The sequence below is a fragment of the Canis lupus genome, chromosome 16 (assembly GCF_048164855.1).
Source record: "Canis lupus baileyi chromosome 16, mCanLup2.hap1, whole genome shotgun sequence".
Lineage (NCBI taxonomy): Eukaryota > Metazoa > Chordata > Mammalia > Carnivora > Canidae > Canis > Canis lupus.
In genome coordinates this window covers 18,524,645-18,544,350 of record NC_132853.1, presented here as the reverse complement: position 1 = coordinate 18,544,350, position 19,706 = coordinate 18,524,645, and the positions used below count along the sequence as shown (strand labels likewise).

The window sequence follows — 19,706 nt, the reverse complement described above, 5'->3', positions numbered from 1 at the left end:
GATCCAGAGGCCTTTGCGGCGGAAAGGCTGCCGGAAGTAGCCGAACGCCAACAGCGGAATTCTCCCAGGGGCCCCTCCCTCTCCCGTGATTGGGTGCTGGGCATGGCGGCGGGGCGGGCGGGGCTGGGCCGCGGCTCAGGGCGGAGTCCGCGGGCGGAGGATGTGAGCTCACGGCCCGGGATTGCTGGCGGGCAGGCGGCCACAGCCCCGGGCGGCACGGGGTCGGCTTGCAACCCAGCTGAGAGGAGACGTGCCCCCCGGGAACGGTGAGAGGCGGGGTGCGGATGCCCTGGGGGACAGGATGGACGGGCCGCGGGCTGGAGCAGGAGCAGGGGCAGGAGCCCCACCCGGGGCTGGGGAGAAGGCGTGGGACGGCGGAGGGGAGATGGAGAGCGCAAGTCCTCCACTGGGGTGCGTGTCAGAATCGGTCGGCTTCTCGGTGTGAGGAGGGGTGCGGCCCGGGGAAGACTCCACCGACCACGGAGAGGTTGGGTCTCGCTAATCTTTCCAGACCTTTGGGACGAAACCTAAGATTTACACCTCGGATTTCTGCTGGATCCGCCTCCTCTACCCAAGATTGGCCACCCGCCCCCCACCCACCCCACCGAGTGTCATGGACCCATGGGTCCGTCTTCTAGGACCCCGCCTTCTTCCACGGCCGTGGTTGTGGTCCTGCCCTTCATTCTGCTTAGGTTCCCATTAGCCTCACTGAGGGAGACTCGGATACGCCCTCAGCCCCAGGCATCCCCAAATACCCACACACAAAGTCCGGAAGGAACTGCAGTGAGGCTATCAGTGGAAACTTCATTCTCTCTGGAATTACTTTCTGGGGCGTCACCTGCCAAAGATTCCTGGAGCCCATTGGCCCGGGAGGAATCTGAGCGGTCGGCATCTGAGCTGACGTCATCCAGGGGCTCAAAGCAATTGCTTTGTAGGCTCTGTTGGCCACCCCCTAGCCTTTGAGTTCCTTTACTTTGGCGGAACATATGTTTGCTTTCTTTGATCCTGGGGAAATCGGGGCTAGACTCAAAATGCATAGGGGACTTGCTAAAACCTGTTAAGGAGTGGATTTACTCCATTGGGGTGGGTGGGGGAAGGTGAGGTGATTTCATACTATCACGTGTTACTTAGGGATTGGACAATCTGCTGGTGAGGTTCATCTCCTCCGTACTCCATCCTTGAGGCAAGTGAGTCTCCAGGACAAGCCACCAAAGAAATTTGGCATTTCAGAAAGCAGCCGCTCTGGTCCTTCCTTGGACAGTCTTCCTAGAGGGCTACCTAAATCTTTTCAGGGACAATTTCAGTCTAACAAACTGAAATAGATTAAATACTTTCAGATGTGCATGACATTGTGCTAATCACTGTTTGGGATAGTAGAGCAGTAAACTTGGGGAAGCCGGTGCACTGCTTCTGGATCACACTTGCAGGAGGTGATGTGCAACAGTAAACTTTTGCATACTGTGATGACTGCTGAGGCAATCACACCTTTTTTTCTGTCTGCATTACCAACACTGCAGGCCAGGCGTCCATCAGTTGCCTAGACTGCTGCTTCCTTTACTCTTCCTGCTTGCTCTCGTGCACCATTACAGTCCATTCTCTACAGGGCAGGCAGAGTGATCTTTTCAAAATGCAAATAACTCAGGACCTATCACTCCCCTGCTTAAAACCCGCCAATCGATTACCATTGCAATTAATCTAAAATGCAAACTCTCTAATGTGAACTGGCCCGTGCATTACCTGATTTTACATCAAGCCAACTACCCTCTTCTTTCTAAGTACTGGACATCTTGGCCTTCTTTCTGTTCCTGAAATTTGTGTCTGATTGAGAAACTTTGCACTTACTCTTCCATCTGTTTAGAACACTCTTTCAGACTTCAGCTGGAATGTCACCTTCCCAAAGAGGGCTTCCTGTGCCCCCATCCGTCTTCGTACTTCTCCCTAGTCATTCTCTTATCCCTAGTTTATTTATTGCATCTTACCTTCTGGAACTGCTTACTTAAAGGTAAGGTTGGTATCTATCTCTCTGTTCCTACTGCTTAACATAGTAGGCACTCAGTCTTGTTTTACTGCTGAATGAATTAAATGAAGTAATGTATATATTGTCTACACACTACCTAGACCATGGTAAACATGCAGCAAATGTTTGCTCTTTTTTTTTCAGTGAATGAATTTTAGTGATTCCTTAGAAAACCAAGATGTATATATAGTATAGAATCTAGCTCCTGAGGGGTGACCTGGCTTTTCCCTCCTCTGCTTTCCTCACTCCTCCTTCCTGTGAATGCCTATCTGTGTTTCAGTTTCCAAATCACTTAAAAGTTGTTTTTAGATTTATCATCTGGTCTTTTCCAGCCTTGTGGGTAGGGAAGAAAGGAAGGGATAGGGCTGGGCCCTATCCTTTCAGGAAAAAGAAGTAAAAATAGCCATCCTGTAGTTGTTCTAGCCTGAAAAATGGTGACAGTTTCAGGAACTTGGGACAGGGCGGGGATCAAGAGAGGTGAAGGTGAGGAAACCGCTGGGACCTGGGTAACTCTGCCGGGAACATTGACCAGTACCCTCCACCCCAGCTCATACCATGCTCTCCTGGAGCTGCTTTTACTTTACTTTCTGAAGCCACACTGTGGGTGGTGCTCAAAGTAAGCACTGGCGCAAGCTGCTTTGGAGCTTGGAATCTTTAGAAAGGAAGTGCATCCTGTCCCTCTGGCTCCTGGGACTCTCCTGCACTGGCAGAAGTCTTGGGTCCTAGGAATCTTGGGAAGAAAATATGTGGCTCCCCAGGGTAAAGACTTCTGCTGCCCCATCTGCTCCTCAAACCATCTCAGACTAGCTCCAAGGGTTTACTTGTCCTCTGTGCTGCCTTGACCTGTGCCGAGGCTCAAGGAGGCTGGCGAGATGATGGGCAGGCTCTGGAAGACTGTGCTGGTTCACAGTACCATAAAGAGGAGCAGGAATGCCTCCTTTTGCTGTTGCCTGGGGCCTTAGCCTCTGCCAGGGAGTCTTTTGCTTGTCAAGGAGAGAATGAGTACATAGTCCCTGCCTGTCCCCTCTCAGCTGAGGGCTCTTCACTGCTAACTCCTGTCTGCTCTCCTGTCTCCTGCTTACAGTGCTGAGAGTATGAGGCTCTGGCCTCCGCTGGCCACTTACTCGTGATCCTTCCACCACGGCGGAGCCTTCCAAGCCAACCTCCTGCCGTGTGGTGATCTACCTGCAGCGGGAGATGTCAGGAGATACCTGTCTGTGCCCAGCCTCAGGAGCCAAGCCCAAGCTGAGCGGCTTCAAGGGAGGAGGCTTGGGCAACAAATATGTCCAGCTCAATGTGGGGGGCTCACTGTACTACACCACCGTGCGGGCCCTAACCCGGCATGACACCATGCTCAAGGCCATGTTCAGCGGGCGCATGGAGGTGCTGACTGACAAAGAAGGTGAGGCACGGGGTCTCATTGGGCCAGCTGAGGAGGGAAGGAAAGAGTTCCTGAGGAAGTGCTTTGGGGTAGGGCTTAAGCCTGGCAGATCTAGACTCCGGATTCTCTTTTCCTATTACTCGGTACAGGACTCTTTCACCTGGAATCCTTGGTAGAGTTTCAGAATTCTTTGAAGTTGTACATAGAATGGTGTGTGCTTCCACATTTTCCAGGGAGAAGATCCATACTTTTTTTTTTTTTTTTTTTTTTTTTTTATGATAGTCACAGAGAGAGAGAGAGAGAGGCAGAGACATAGGCAGAGGGAGAAGCAGGCTCCATGCACCGGGAGCCCGATGTGGGATTCAATCCCGGGTCTCCAGGATTGCGCCCTGGGCCAAAGGCAGGCGCCAAACCGCTGTGCCACCCAGGGATCCCAGATCCATACTTTTTAAACATGCACAGAGGACTAGATTCTCATAAGAACCACCCCTGCAGTGACTGGGCAGTGCACAGAAGGCAGGCAGGGCCTGGTGGTTCCTGTGTTGCCAGGAGGTGGGCCTGAGTGCTCCTGAGCTTAGAACTCTCTGGGCTGCCACAGAGGCTGGAGGACCTCTGCCTTCCACAGTATGTGCCATCTTTGGTTGAAAAGAACAGCCACAGACCTAAGAGGTGGTGTGCCCACTTCTGTTACCCTGTGCCATGGGCTCTATGCTTATATGCTGCTTACCCCCTGCCACCAGGCTCGTCAAGTGGCCTTTGCCTGCTGCTTGGTATCTGGGAGCAAAGAGTAACTGTCCGGGGCTGTCTGAATCCCTAGGTTGGATCCTCATAGACCGATGTGGAAAGCACTTCGGCACCATTCTGAATTACCTCCGAGATGACACCATCATCCTCCCACAAAACCGGCAAGAAATCAAGGAACTGATGGCTGAAGCAAAGTATTACCTCATTCAGGGGCTGGTGAACATGTGCCAGACTGCTCTGCAGGTATGGGAATAAAACGGGGTTAGGTCGAGGAGGTTGGGAGCTGGTGCCACCCTTAGCGACATAAAGGTCCAATTCCTGAAAGGTTGTGTGACAGATATGGTTGGTGAGTCCAAACCTAGTTAGGTACACCAGCTGTTGGCCAGGCCAGGGACACTGGCAGCCAGTCAGTTTGTATGGTGATGGACTCAGACAGTATGACTATGCCCAGCTTCCAGTTTCTGTGTCGTGATATCCGGATTTTAGGTTTTCTGGAAATGGGGTTCCGCTTGCCAGCTGACAGTTTTTGTTGCCAGGTGCCTCAACAGGCAGAGGGTGGCTTTGACAGAGGGGTCTGACAGCTCCTGGGGAAAGCCTGGCTTGGCCTGGCAAGTAGGCGATCTCAAAAAAGGTTCTCAGCTGTGTGTGTCCCCCAGGACAAGAAGGACTCCTACCAGCCTGTGTGCAACATCCCCATCATCACGTCCCTGAAAGAGGAAGAGAGGCTCATCGAATCCTCCACCAAGGTACTGGGACCTCTGAGGGCTACGGGCAGGGGAGGACGGGACCTTGGCCTGGCCCTCATGCTCTCCTCCCTCCCAGCCCGTGGTGAAGCTGCTGTACAATAGAAGCAACAACAAATATTCTTATACCAGGTAGGGTGGGCATCTGGGGGCTGAGGGCTTGGGGGCCGGGCTTGGGGAAGGGCTGAAGAAGGAGCTAGAAGGGCTAGGCAGCCAGCGACAGGGCAGCTCACCCAAGAGAAGCCACCTGCACTCCTGGCACCATTGACAAGGTCTGGGTCTCAGGCAGGAAGAACAGAGAGAGAAGGGAAATTAGGGCAGAGGCATTTGGAACTTGCTGCAGGGCCCTGGCTGTGATATAGATGAGAACAAATCGGAACACACACACAACACCCCCCCCATCCCACCCCACCCCCACCCAACATGTCCTGTCAGGCGGCGTGCCAGGTGTTTTCCCAGCATTATCTTATGAGGTGGAGGAGGGACGCCGGGAAGCCCGTGGCTAGGACTCCTCCTAAGCCAGTGTTCATGCTTCAGAGCTGGGCCAGTTTCTCCCTTGCCCGCCAGTGTCCTCTGAGCTAGCCACAGGTATATGCCGAAGGCCGCAGGCTCAGTGAGTCCCCGTGGACAGACATGTAGCCAGCATCCCCCTACAGCAAGGGAACGAATCCTCTTGCTACTTCTCTTCCTTTGGAGCCTAATGAAAGGAGGCCTCCCTCCCTCAGTTCTCTCTGCTTTAACTTCAAACCAACTCCCCGCCTCTTCCTCACAGGCCCCCAAACCCAGAGGGTGCCTGCGACCCTTCTTCCTGCCCCCTCTGGCATCTCAACTTTTCCTCAGTTCTGCATGACAGGGAGGAGGAGGGAGGGAGGCACCCAGCTAGCACCCTCCCTCGTGCTGAAACCTCACTCCCAGGCCTGCTGGCCTTCATGGGTTTTTCAGCAACTCCGACGACCACTTGCTGAAAAACATCGAGCTGTTTGACAAGCTCTCCCTGCGCTTCAACGGCCGCGTGCTCTTCATCAAGGACGTCATTGGCGATGAGATCTGCTGCTGGTCCTTCTACGGCCAGGGTCGCAAGCTGGCAGAGGTGTGCTGCACCTCCATTGTGTATGCCACGGAGAAGAAGCAGACCAAGGTGTGGGGGCTTCCCTCTGCGCAGGTCGAAACACCCCAGTGTAGCCCCAGCTGTGCCTTTTACCACAGGGAGTGAAAGGGCATTCGGTTTACTCTGTTTTCCCCAGATTCACATGATGGTGCTGGGCAAGGACAAAGCCAGTTCAAGGAGTTCAGGGAATGGCTTGGGAATCCTTTGTCAGCTGAGAGGTGGGGGCTGTTGACCAGCAAGGAACAGTGTGGTGCAGTGGAAAGGACTGGGTCTTTGGAGCTGGCCCAATTCAGGTCTGAATTCTGGTTCTACCATTTACCAGTTTTCTGACTTCATCCAAGCTATTTAAACCAGCTGGACCTCAATTTCCTCACCTGCAAACATGGGCATGACGGTATCCAGTTAATGAAACTATTAGGGAAATGACGTGCTTCCTAGGAGCAACAGTGCAGGGTCTGATCTCTCTGGCTCCTGCCAGTTGGGTGTTCCTGGTCAATCAGCTTAACCTCTGCAGTTAACAACACCGCGCCAGGTACATGTGAAGGGTTTGACAGGTGATAGTTAACACAAACTCAGCAAACCCTGACCTCCCAGACTGCGAGCAGTCAGGTCCTTCCCAGAGAGAAGCTGTCCGCTGTGTGTATAATGGAGGCAGCAAAGGCCTTTGCTGGGCTAGAAGGGCAGCTCACTCGGGAGAGTTGCGTGTGAGGGGCTTGAAGCAGCCAAGCTTGTATAGCACATGCTCAGCCCCCAGGCCCCCGAAATGCCTCGAGCTGGGCAGTCTGAGGGTTGGGGTAGGACAGCTTACAGGAGGTGGCTCTGCTTCCTTCTGCTGTTTTGTGGGTGGGGACTCCCGTGTATCCGTATCAACAGAGTCAGGGTTCAGGGACAGGTCTCATGCGGGCAGTTACACTGCAGAAGTGACAGCAGCACCTGTCACCTTCCTTAGTGTTTTCTTTTTCATGAACTTTTTGACTCCTAACACCCCACCTGTGAGACAGGCAGGGCTAGAGCATTGTCCCCATTGACAGATGAGGGAGCGGAAGCTCAAGGTAGGCTAGAATTCAGGCACCTTTCATGTAATGTTCACAACAGCTCTCTGAAGTAGATACTAGCCTTGATTTTACACAGGTGGAAACTGAGGCATAGCAAGGCTAAGCCCAAGGTCCCACAGCTAGTAAGGGGTGGAGCTGTACTTAAGCCTACGTCTGACCACAGAGCCAAGGCCCTAAGCTCCGCACGTAGTAGTTCATCAGTCTGGGATCAGGTGGGGTGTGGGGCATGTGCCCTGTGGCATTCTTATGGCCACAGAGTACAGCTCCTCAAGTCTCCTTCAGAGAGCCCTCCCTGCCCTCATGAGACAGAAAGCTCTATGAAGAGGAACTCATAGAGCCAGCAGAGTCATGGGCCCTGACAGGTTGCTGCCTTTCTGGGATGAGACGCCACTCAGTCCTCCTGTCTTCCTTATCCCAGGTGGAATTCCCAGAGGCCCGAATCTATGAGGAGACACTCAACGTCCTACTGTATGAGACCCCCCGAGTCCCTGACAACTCCTTATTGGAGGCCACAAGCCGAAGCCGCAGCCAGGCTTCTCCCAGTGAAGATGAGGAGACCTTTGAACTGCGGGACCGGGTCCGCCGTATCCATGTCAAGCGCTATAGCACTTATGATGACCGGCAGCTTGGCCACCAGTCTACCCATCGCGACTGACAAGACCCTCAGGGAGTCAGGACACCCTGTCTCCCCTCCTATGGAACCCCGCCCCATTGGCCACCCCCCACGCTGGCGCTGGCTGGGTTTCTGCTCCAGCACCCAGAGGCATGACAGGAAGGCAAAGGGCCCGGCCCAAGCAGGAGAGGGACCAAATTCATTTGCCCTGCTCCCTGAGCACTTCACGATGACCATATCCTGGACCCTTTGCTCACCTTTCCTGACAGGGAGCTGCTTCTGCCCCTGGGGCAAATGGACTGACCTGCCCACCACCTATGAGAACAATCTTCTCAACTCTTTGCTGAGTGTCCTTTTGCTCCACTGAAGGGCTGCCTTGAGGCCTCTGAGGAACAGGCTCGTTCTGGTGCTGTGGAGGCCCAGTTTCTTACAGAAGGTGGGGCTCCTTTTTCCCTGACGTGTTTAAGCACAGGCTTCATGATTTTGGTTTTTAAAAAATTATCTAGGAAATGAATAGTTTTAGGTCTAACAATGAGGGGACTGGGTATATGTGCTACCCCTCTAGGGGTAGGTCCCCTCTTGGCCTTTCTTGATGCCTTTGGGGTCGGTTTCTTTAAAGCACTTTGTACTTTTATTCAGGAGATTTGTATTCTGCCCTGATCCCCATCATCTTTTTCTGACTCTAACCCCTCTTCCCTGCAGAATCAGTCTGAGAGGGGCTAGAGAAGCAATAAAACAAAGAACTAGCTTTGGCTTTGCTGAGCTGGCCAGGCAGCTGTTTCAGATAGCACACGGGAAGGAAGGGCATTTACGCTGGGAACTGTGGTCCTAGTAATGCTCACGAGAAAGAACACTTTAAGGTCATATAACTGACTCCTAGCGCCTTACATGATTGCTAGGTTCTCTTGCCCTCAGCTCCAAGGCATGCTTTGCTTTACTTACTAGAAAGCCAAAGAGCCATAATGGGGCCAGGAGCATGAGGCCCAGAAGGCAAGCTGTGGAGCCTGTGGGTACTGCGCTCGATGCCCATCAGCCGAGGATGGGGAACCCAAGCTCTGCATTCCCAGCAGCCCTGTGCAGAAGTGGCATGTGCTTGGCCATTGGCTAGTTACCTCCTGCCCGCCCCGTACTATTGGTTTTGTGTCCTGGCTGGGATGGTGGTTCTGCCCAGCCTTGGGTCTGAACGCAGGGTGATGTGAGCAGCCTAAGTCCTTTGAAAGGCTGGGTCATGTGGCCACGGAGCTGCTGAGCCCCAACTCTTGGGCAAAGGAGCAAGTTCCTCCTTGGGGCTTTTTTTCCACTATCTTCTGTTTGGCTTGGCCCTTACCTGAATTATTTTCCAAAGGAATGCCATCAGGGAGAGAGCTGCTCAGCCAGCCTAGCAAGACCCCATAGCCACTGAGTGGTAGCCACTGGGCAGGAGCACAGGTTATCAGGGCCCTCTCCTGACTATGGTCACTGTAGCTAAGTGGCCTGCTTGTGGCTGACCCACTGGAGCCTCTGGGCAAATGCCAGGCCATGGTTCAGACACCCACAAGGACCTGAAATGACATCATGGGGCAAGGGAACCGTGACTAACCTGGCATTTTATGCTCATCACAGCCTTGAATATGTAGACTTTCAGGTGAGGCACCCTGCTCATCAGCTCCAAACACTTCTTCCAGCCCTCACTGGAGTAACAAGATGAAGACAAATCCATTTCTTTGGCCAGATTCCGACTTTGGCTTTGTGGCTTTCCCACAGAGACTGGAATGCTCCTGGCCCAGGCTGAGGGTCTATTTCCTCAGCCCTGGCTCTCTAGCCCTCCGGCCCTCCCTCCTGAGGCCTGCTGATACTCAAAGCCTTGGCTCCCCACTGAGGTATTTTAATGCTTGTCCTTTGACCTCCCCTGCCCTGCAGCCTCTTTGCAGCTTTGACATTTAGATCCTCAGCTGTCTCAGTGGTGATTAGTCTTTCTTCCTGAGAAAGCACAGTAATCCTGGACTGATCAAAGTATCTCCCTGGTCTTAAGAAAAATACTAACATTGCAACCACTGAAGTAATCTTAACTTCTTTACTCAGACTTTGTGGCATATGGGTTTGGGGAATTTTCTTTGTGCCTCTCAGCCCCATTCGGAAAGCAGCTCTTGGCTGTGTGAATTTTTCAATTCGGAGCCCCTGGGGGGTGGGGGGGAGCAAACAAAAAGTGTGGATGAAGGTCAAACTTTGTCGGTTTCTGAGAAAACTAGAAGCCCGCTGTTCATCACATGGGTTTTATTCTTATCTCACCCACGTCTGCCTAAAGGATGGCCCAACTCCTGCCACCGAGAGAACTGCTTTGCCACTTAACTGCAATCCTTTGTTGCTCACCACAGGTGATGGAAACAAACACTAATTTCTAATAAAATTGTGTTACATTGCGGTAGTACAGAGTCGTGCTTGCAGTGATTAGAGCTGGGTCAGCTCACTGCTATGGACACAGTTGGATTTCCCATTCACCACCTTGTGTTCTCCCGGAATCATAAATCCTATTGCACTCAGTTGCCCTGCAACCCGGGCTCCCCCTGGTGGAGGATTAAGGACGACACTAATGAGGGCTGGAACTGAGATTTAATATTAAGAATAAAACGACCTCTTTAACAATCACTATGGTAGTAGGGAAGCAGGAATCCTAAGACTCGGGAAAATGCAGCACATTTCACCTCTGGCTCTTGGAGATCTGCAATCAGCTCAGAAAGTAGCTTGGCTCAGTCACCGTCCATACGTAACTAAAGCTCCTTGGCTGAGTTTCTGCATTTGCGATGTGGAGGCCTGACAGGCTCAGGGCTGGCAAGCTATTCCAGGGAACTTGAAGGGCTTGCCTCACTCCTTCCCAGGCCCAGTGAGGCCAACGATGTCAATGGTTAGCCAGTGCTGAGAGCCTGAGCCTGCTGCTGGCCTCCTGCTCTGCACTTAGCAGAGGATAAAGAACGAGTCCAGTCTAGCCCCCAACCAACTGGCTGAGAGGCATGATGACCCCAGGAGACATCCAGCCAAGCCCCAGCCTCAGGAGAGAAAGAAACAGATACATACTCTAGTAGATGGGGCAGTTTCCTGGAAAGGCAGCAAAGGAAAGCAACCAAGGGCCCCAACTACACCAAAAAGGGAGCCTGAGACCCCGGGGGGGCAGAAATGGCGAGGGTGGCCAAGTGTGCACTGGTTTATTGACCAAACCTCATATTCCAAACAACTTGTGTGACAGGCCAGGAAACCCCAGGCCTGTGGCAGCTGAACATAGAATTCCTGGTGGAAAGCTTTACTGGAACACAGTGTAGCCAGGGCTTACAGGGGAGGCCAGCCTTGGAGGAGTCCTACACAGGTCTTCTGGAGAAAACGATTACACCCACGCACTGAAAAAGAACCCCACAATCAAATGGCGCAAATGATAAAAAGACCCACTGTGGCCCATGGTGGAGAGAGAGTTCTGCAGCAATTGTGGGATGAGAGCTGTTCTTCAGGGGCTGAGCCTAGGCACTCAGGCCTCAGCTGGCCTACCAGTGAAGGCCTGAAGGTGGGGTTTTCTCATCTTTATTGCTTTCCAGGGAGAAGGGAGGGATCCGGACATCAAAGTGGGAGCCATCAGGCCTCTCAAAGCGGAATGTGCCCCTGTGGGTTAGAGAGAAGCTGGGTTAGAGGGAGCGAGGGCTGAGGCCTTACTGAGGCTCTTGAGAGCCATAGGCCCTCCATTCCAGAACTGAACACAGTGGATGAGGCAGGACGGGCTCTCTCTGGCCCAGCTCATGTCAGAATAATGCTGGTCCAGAAACCTAAGAGCCCTTTCTGGCCCTACATGAAAAGAAGAAACGCAGCTGTCCTGATTCTGGCCCTTAGATCATACTGCATAAGCTACCCAACTATACTATCAGGTTAAAGAGTGAACCACCGGGAAAAAAACCAACTCCATGGGCAACTCAGTGCAGCATCAAACCACCAGACCTCTTAGGCCTAAGTCCTCAGTCTGTGAAATTACAGGGAACTAGAAAACAGGTAGAAAAAAATTAGACAAGTCCCATGCAACAATCAAGAGCAAATAAGGCTGCATCTCAAGATGTTAACCACAAACTATGAGCTCTCACTTTTCTGACCTGCGGCTGTGTCTGCGGGGTTGAGGTAGCCCTGTCCCCTGCCCGTACTCACTTACCACATGTGCCCGCTGGAAGCTTGCAGGGAGACGTGGCTGCTATACTGGAATGCGGGCTGCTCCTTGGATAACACTGGTTCCTGTAAGGGTTCAGGCAAAATCGGTAAGGCCAGACAAGCTCCCTGTACCCCAGGCCACATGCTGACTGCCAGAGCATCAGGAGGATGCCCCTTAGGCCTCCCACAGTGACTGCCTGCCAGTACCACCTCCCACGGCATAGCCATTGACCTGGGCCTTTTATTCTGATTCTGGGAAAGAGAACCTCAGACTTAACATCTGTGAGCATGGAGCAAAGATGCTAGGCATAGGACCTCCTCGGTAAATAGCCCTTCCAGAGTCCATTCACTGAGTGCCTAGATGCCAGGCACCACGGTGGTGCTCTGTAACCTCTGCTGACTTAAACCTCCTAGTAATTACAAGGTAATAGGTGTGACCCCCATTTTATCAGGAAAAAAACTGAGGGATCCCTGGGTGGCTCAGTGGTTTAGCGCCTGCCTTTGGCCCAGGGCGTGATCCTGGAGTCCCAGGATCAAGTACCACATTGGACTCCCTGCATGGAGCCTGCTTCTTCCTCTGCCCGTGTCTCTACCTCTCTCTCTCTCTGTGTGTCTCTCATGAATAAATAAAATATTTTTAAAAAAAAAAGGAAAAAAACAGATTTTTTGTTAAACTGGCCCACAGTTATGTGGTGAGTAAACCACACATAGCTGGCATTCAAAACCAGACTATCTCACTCCAAAGCCCTATTCTCAATATCCTACCCTGCTTCCCAACTCCCTGCTAACATGGAAAAATGGATGTTAAATGTGGCCCCTGGCCATTTCTTGTGACTTTATTTCTCAAGAGACAGAGTTGGGTAGTGCAGGATTTGCAAAATCAGATCTCTGTGGACTAGCAGAGGATGCAAGTATGTAAAGAGGCAGAAGAATGACAACCAGAAGCGATGGGATGAGTGGGGACCTGGGGGAGCCCCACTGAAGGGCACTCAAAATCATATTTTTAGTAAGGCTCTGTGCTGGCAATAAGACCTCTACATAAGCTTTGATGTCAGACTCCCTTGGATTCAAATCCAGGTCCTTCCACTACCAGCCACACGACCATGGGCCAGTTATTCATTTCACAACCTCTCTCTTCATCTGTGAATCAGGTTGTAAGAAAACTATCTCATGGTGGTGTTTGTAAGGTGTCACCCAAAACAGCCCAACACATTCACACACTGCCTCTGTCCCTAGCCACAGAGGAGGAGAGCAGGCACTCAGCCCCCAGGCCTGCTGGGAAGGAATAGAAAGTAGGCATTATTGGCCCGATGATGCTTACCCTGCCCACCACTCCTCGGCCTCTCACTGTCTCCAAGGTGCCAGATAAACTGAATATCCTCCAGTGTCGCTCCCGGAGCTGCACCACATCACTATCAAGGTTCTCTAAGCGGATACAGTAGCGCCACTGTGAGGAGTGGAGGAGAGAGTTCACAGCTGAAAAAGAACACCTCGGGCCACCCCACCCAGTATTCTAGGAAAGCAAAAGGCAATAAAGACAGACAACCTGCAGTGCACAGCCCCACCCCCTCACCCTGCGCCAGAGGCAAACTCCAACCCCACCACCACCCTCCTAAGCAGTTCCCCCAATCCTATCCCCCCAAGCACACACTCACCCAGTAGACATGGGAATTCTGGGCTTCCTGGGGAAAAAAACAAAGAATTTAAGTCCCAGAGGGCAGAAACCTCTGTTCCAATCAACAGTTCTCCAACTGAGTAGGTGTGTTCCAGGAAGGTTACAGAGACAGAACAATGCTGTTATGTGTGGGATGGAGAGTGGACTACAGCCAACAAACCCAAGAGAAGGCAGCCTCCCCTGGCCTCGTCCCTGGCCTCCCTCCTCCTTATCCTATCAAGATCACCAACAGAGCTGGGTGCCAACGGAAGTCAGCCACAAGGCCCTTCCCTTTCTCCCCAGTCATCCAGCTAGCTGCTTCCCCCAACTCCTGCAATCACTGCTGGCCCAGGCCACTGCCCTCCTCATCGGCCCTTCCATAACCCAACACCATGACAATACTTGATGTGGTAACCTCTCCCACTACCATGAGCTCCTGTAAGGCAGGGACACGGTTTCATTTTTATTTGAAGCTCACAGCCAGGCAAGAAATAGTTCAATAAACATCTGACTAATGCATATAAAGTGTGAAGATCAGCCTATAGAGATTTAAACAAGTATGTGTATACTCTTCATAAACAGGAATCCCCAGAACCAGAACAGAAGGAAGAGTCAGCCTGGAGGACTCCATCCCAGAACTTGAGGATTTACCTGCTGCTCTAGGTCCCAGTGTCTGCCCCATATGTGCAGCCCTGGGAAGCAGAACCACGGGGCACACAGTTTAAATCTGGAACCCACTCCAGCAGTCACACTGGGAACAGCACAGAAAACCTGGGGGCCTACCCCTGGGGGAAGGGGCCCAGGCCAGGTACACACCCTCATGCCCATGTAGAAGGGGATGACAGTGACACGAATGTTCTCTGTTGTCTCCCGGTGAACATCAGAGAGCTCCAGCCAGGGGTGGTTCTTCTCTTGCCAGGCCCGTAGTGTCTCCCGGGCCACAAAAGGGGGTGCTGAGGCAAGAAAGGACTAATCAGTCAGGCCCAATCCCAGGGGTTCTCCAACTGCCCCTCCTAGAGAATACTCCCCAAGGCTGGCTGGGGAAACGAGGGACCCAAACATGAAGCAAATGCACAGTCTGGAAGAAGGCACGAGGCCACCAAGAATAAACCCTGAGGAGTTATGTGACATCCTAGGAAGAGAAATGGGCTAGGAGTGAGGAGCTCGGGTTTTCTGACCCTATTGTAACCCTGACCTTGCCACTCACTAGCAACCTTGAGTCCCTTCCATCCCTGAGCCTCAGCTTCCATGTCTATGAGGAAGAGATAACAGCCACCCACCCGATAGGTCTAATGGGACGTCGAATAAGGTTGTGGATAGGGAGCTTTGAAGTTACTTCTATAACACTATCTTTGAAGAAAGGGCCCTCTTGCTCCAGCTTCCCTTCTTGAGAGAACTCACCTTTTGTCTGGTCATACAAAAGAAATCTTTCAAACAGCTCATGCTGGATGGGAACCTGATCGGTAGAGGTATAGGGGAGGATGTCTTCGTGGCTGACATAGTCCAGGCCTGGCACAGGGAGGAAAAGAGGCAGTGAAACTCACACAGGAAAAAGGGAGGAACAAGGCTGAGAAGAAACACAATTCCAGGGGGATCCCTGGGTGGCTCAGCTGTTTAGCGCCTGCCTTTGGCCCAGGGCACGATCCTGGAGTCCCAGGATCGGGTCCCGCATCGGGCTCCCGGCGTGGAGCCTGCTTCTCCCTCTGTCTGTGTCTCTGCCTCTCTATGTCTATCATGAATGATGGATAAATCTTTAAAAAAAAAAAAGAAAAAAGAAAAAGGAAAAGGAAAAGGAAAAGGAAAGGAAGAAAGAAAGAAAAAGAAACACAATTCCTGGCCTTGTCTCAAGGTTGGATGAGCCTGGTACCATCACTCTCAGCTTGTCTCATCCCTCCTAGCAGATTAGAGGCATCAGAATCTTCTCATTGAGACCCACCAGACCTCATCAATAGGCATATTCAGATGCTCACTACTCACCTGGGATGGCGTAAAGGGCCCGGCTGTCATCATGGTTAGCCAAGAAAGTCACAGCTTCTGTCTGAGATCTCTGAGACTAAGGCAAGAAGCAAGTCAGAGATTTTCTTAGTCACTATCCAGTCCTGAGAACGTGGGCCCAGTGCTGATCCAGGCTCTCTGGGACCATCCTCCCTCTCTCTGTTCAGGCCTTTCACATGGAGAGAAACCCCCGGCCCAGCCATCTTGCTTACTTACTATATGTGGACAGTCTCGGGCATCAATCAGCACCTGATAGTAAGTGTGAGTTTTGCCTTTCACCTCCTTAGAACCATGGCCAGCAGGATTCTCTGCTCTACAGGGTAAGAGAAGAAGCCCAATATCACACCAAAAGAAACAGAAGTAGTGCCTGCCCTCGCTCCCTCCCACCTCCTTACCCCCAACAGACTAGTTAATGCCGGCTCTGAAGGGGTTTCAGCAGCAGCTGGGTATCTGCTCAGCAACACCCAGGCTCAGCCCCTCCCCAACCAGAGGCCAGTAAGGGAATGCGGAGGGCCCATGGCTCAAAGTCACCATTTGTCTTACTCGCTGGCTGCTTCTTGGAAGAAGGGGACCATGCTGAGAAAGTCAAATTGCCCTTGGCCTTGGCTCCATCCATGGAGCCGCAAGCACCCCACTCTTCTCACATCCATGGGGATGTCTATAATTACTTAATGGAACTAGGCCTTTTTTTTTTTAATTTTTTTAAAGGATTTTATTTATTTATTCATGAGAGACACAGAAAGAGAGAGAGGCAGAGACACAGGCAGAGGGAGAAGCAGGCTCCATGCAGGGAGCCCAACGTGGGACTCGATCCTGGGTCTCCAGGATCAGGCCCTGGGCTGAAGGTGGCACTAAACCGCTGAGCCACCGGGGCTGCCCCGGCCTTTTCTTTTTTAATGTACTTGTGTAAGAGATCGAAAGAAAGGTTCTAACTGAACAACAAAAAAATCAAGAAAATTAGTCCCTCAATGCTTTTTGGGTGACTTATAATGCAAATAGAGAACAGCTTGGGAAAGCATCCTGGGGAGGCCTACAGGGACCCTCTGACTTAAGACTGTCCCTGGCACTCAGCACTTTTATCTCCATGGTGTCAGGGAAGTACCCTGGGACTACTTCCATGGCCCAGGAGAATGTTGAATTCACCCCAGGGACCCTAATTACGTATGTTGACCATGAGTCAGGCCTCCTCCTGGGGGTACTGCGAGGTGCAATGACAGGGGTACTTACTTCTCCGGAGCTGCAGAAGCCACATCCCGGTCATATAGTCTGGCCTGCCAGGGAAACAGGACGACACCTCGGTAGCCAAAAACACTATGAAGGAAGAGCTAGGAGGAAAGAGAGCCTCAGTGAGGAAGCAGTCCACGTCCACAAGTCCTTCCAGGTGGGACTCAGACCGCTAAGCGGCACAGGTGGCTACAATCCCAGCACAAGATCTTGCCAATCTTTCCCTTGAACTCTGTGATCTACCCTCACCAGCTTCAGAACACTCTTACCTCCTCTTTACCTGGCTGACTTCTATTGATCCTTTAGACCATAGCTTAGAGCTCTAGGAAGCCTTCCCTGACCTCCCCTCCACTTAGCATAATGCTTAGCCACAGACTCCATCTAGACTTCCTCTCTAGACTGCCAGCGCTACGAAGGCATTGCTTTCTGAGTCAAGTTCAATGCACAACACCTGGTCCATTGCAGGCATTCAAGCGGGAAGTTGAGTAAACAAAAAGTCCTTACTTACAAGGGGCCTAAATCTATCTCAGTGGATCTCGCACAAAGCTGATAACGAAAACAAGAACCTCACACCCACAGCTTATATTATACTGCAATCAGTTCAACTATGACAAAGAATCAAGAGTTTGTTTTTCTTTTTTTCTTTCTTTCTTTTATTTTCTTTAGAGAGGGAGGAAGGGGAGGGAGAGAGACAATCTATAGCAGGCTCCACACCTAGGCCAGAGTCAGACGTGGGGCTCGGTCCCAGGACCCTGAGATCATGCCCTGAGCCAAAATCTAGAGTTGGACATTTAACTGTTTGAGCCTCCCAGTCACCCCCAAAGGTTTGCTTTTCTTTCTTTTTTTTTTTTTTTAAAGATTTTATTTATTTATTCATGAGAGATACACAGAAAGAGGCAGAGACACAGGCAGAGGGAGAAGCAGGCTCCCTGTGAGGAGCCCATTGTGGAACTCAATCATGGGACTCTGGGACCACGCCCTGAGCTGAAGGCAGACGCTCACAACCACTGAGCCACCCAGGCATCCAAAGCTTTGCTTTTCTGAAAGCTCCCTTCACTGGCTTCCCACCTTCCACTAAATTATAGGATTCAACAATCTGGCTCTCTCCTTCCTTTGGTTCAAATTATCTCTGTCCACGCTAACTTAGAAAGAGAACCCTTTGATACATGAAAAGGATTCAGATCCAGGAAAACAGAAACCCCATCTTAAAAAATCTGTGATTCTGGTCTGGCACTGAACACCAAGGCAGAAAACTATAACATTCGAGCCTATGACCGAAGCTGACCCTTTCAAGATGCAGGGCATATCCTGAAAATGAAAAATGACCCAGCCCAGCACTCACCTGCCCGGTCTCATATTTTCCATTCTGTTTTGGCACCTCAAATACACCAACCGTCTCCAAAACTTTGCCCTCTGGTCGGTTTCTGGTTAGGAAGGAAAAGAACAAGCAACTGAAAGGCTGAGGAGGTAATGGTACCTAGCCCATCAGAAAAAGCTACTAGGATACCGAGGGGCCAGGCAGTGACAGCAGAGAAAGGCCCAAGCCGTGGGGCAGGTGAAGCAGGGAAGGGTCCTGCCAAACCACCACTCCAGATCCCGTCTTTTCCTCTTTGAGATCTAGCCACAGGCCCTGCCTCGGTTTCTGTGTTATGTCTGACGGCTCCCACATCACTTTCTTCTCTCTTCACTCTCAGCATTCCTCATATCATGCCCTCGCACCCTGCTTATTTGTACCTCTTGCCTGTTTCTTTCCTGACCTCCCACAGCATTTTAACCGCCCTTCCCACCTTGCATTTCTGTTATTTGTGCCCATGTCTCATCTCCACTAGAGACCGTAGGTTCTCTGGGAGCAATGCCTGCGTCTGATGAGCCTGTGTTCCCCCTCAGAGCCAAGTGTGTAAAACATTTGTTCTAATTCCATCTCTGTCTATGCCCAGAAACTGCAGCCTTCACCCTGCCCTTGAAGGGCTTAACCATTATCACCATACGTCCTACTGCACTCCCCGCATTGCACCTAGTAGTCTTTCAATCTAGTTTTTGTTCAGATTTACATCAAATTTCCCTCGGGTCTTAAGGTGCAAATACTTATCATCCATCTTTCCCCAACACCAGTGTCTAATTTCAGCCCCCCCCAAAAAGGTCAGTTCTCTCAGTGGTCTCTCTGGACAGGGCTGCTCTTTCTAGGGGTCCTTCCAAGGTCTGCTATTCTTAGCCTTTTGGAGATGTGAACCGTATGCTCCCCCTCACTTGATCCTCCAGGCCGTCTGACCTGCCTGTCCCATCGCTAGAGGCCATGCTCACACCATCCCGTGACCTCAAGCCCCCTCCCCGGGTCACACACTAAGAACCAGTCTCCCCAAGGTCACGCTGAAACCTGGGCCCTACGCAGGGCCCTCCTAAAAGTCCTGTTTCCCACTTCGAGCATCTTTCTGAGGGAGGCCTTGTCCTAACCCGGGGCTGGGGTTCATGTCAGAGCCCTAAAGTCTAATTAAAAGGCTGCCCACTAGCAACAGCGCCCGAGATCCCCATCTGGGGAGGCAGGATTCGCTCTGGGAGGGTTACTAGCTCCCGCTCGGGGCCAGCCCGGCGTAACCCGGGGCTCTGGGCCGCGCTCCCTTCTCTGTTCCTGGCGCACGTCCCAGGCAGGGCGGGTCGGCTGCCGCCGGGACCCTCTCCCGGGTCGCACCCCAGTCACCCTCGGCCGGCCGAGCCTCCCGGCCTCCTCGCTGGCCGGAACACGCTCCCCGGGCTCCGGGGACGGGCCCCGCGCTCAGTCCCTCACCGGGACGAGAGGTGCCTCCGCGTCGTCGCTGCCGCCGCTGGCGGGAAGGCCCCAGCTCCACCTGCCACACAGAGTGGCCTCGGCCCCCGAGCCCCGGTTAGCGAGCGGGCCCACCAGCGGCTGCCCACGGCCAGGGCCCGCCGGGCCACGCAGCCCGCCATGTCCCGCGGAGCGCCCGCTCGGCGGCCGACACTGGGCCCAAGCCGCGGCCGCGGGCCTTCTGCCCCCGCCCCAC

General features: G+C 52.4%; 2 protein-coding genes across 2 annotated transcripts; one reads left to right on the top strand and one right to left on the bottom strand.

The window, feature by feature from the left end:
• Window positions 1–126: 126 nt before the first annotated feature.
• On the top strand, window positions 127–10,065 carry TNFAIP1 (TNF alpha induced protein 1). Its single transcript, XM_072779359.1, has 7 exons — window positions 127–266; window positions 3,102–3,419; window positions 4,216–4,385; window positions 4,799–4,888; window positions 4,965–5,017; window positions 5,828–6,023; window positions 7,467–10,065. The coding sequence occupies exons 2-7, from the start codon at window positions 3,215–3,217 to the stop codon at window positions 7,701–7,703; spliced, it is 951 nt and encodes a 316-aa protein (XP_072635460.1). The 5' UTR covers window positions 127–266; window positions 3,102–3,214; the 3' UTR covers window positions 7,704–10,065.
• Window positions 10,066–10,231: 166 nt separating this feature from the next.
• On the bottom strand, window positions 10,232–19,693 carry POLDIP2 (DNA polymerase delta interacting protein 2). The gene is made up of 11 exons (XM_072779358.1): window positions 19,472–19,693; window positions 18,032–18,113; window positions 16,693–16,790; window positions 15,682–15,778; window positions 15,448–15,523; window positions 14,872–14,979; window positions 14,287–14,423; window positions 13,472–13,498; window positions 13,138–13,263; window positions 11,821–11,900; window positions 10,232–11,285 (listed from the first exon to the last, which is right to left on the bottom strand). Exons 1-11 carry the CDS (start codon window positions 19,630–19,632, stop codon window positions 11,171–11,173), a joined length of 1,107 nt encoding a protein of 368 aa, XP_072635459.1. The 5' UTR covers window positions 19,633–19,693; the 3' UTR covers window positions 10,232–11,170.
• Between the last annotated feature and the right edge of the window lie 13 nt (window positions 19,694–19,706).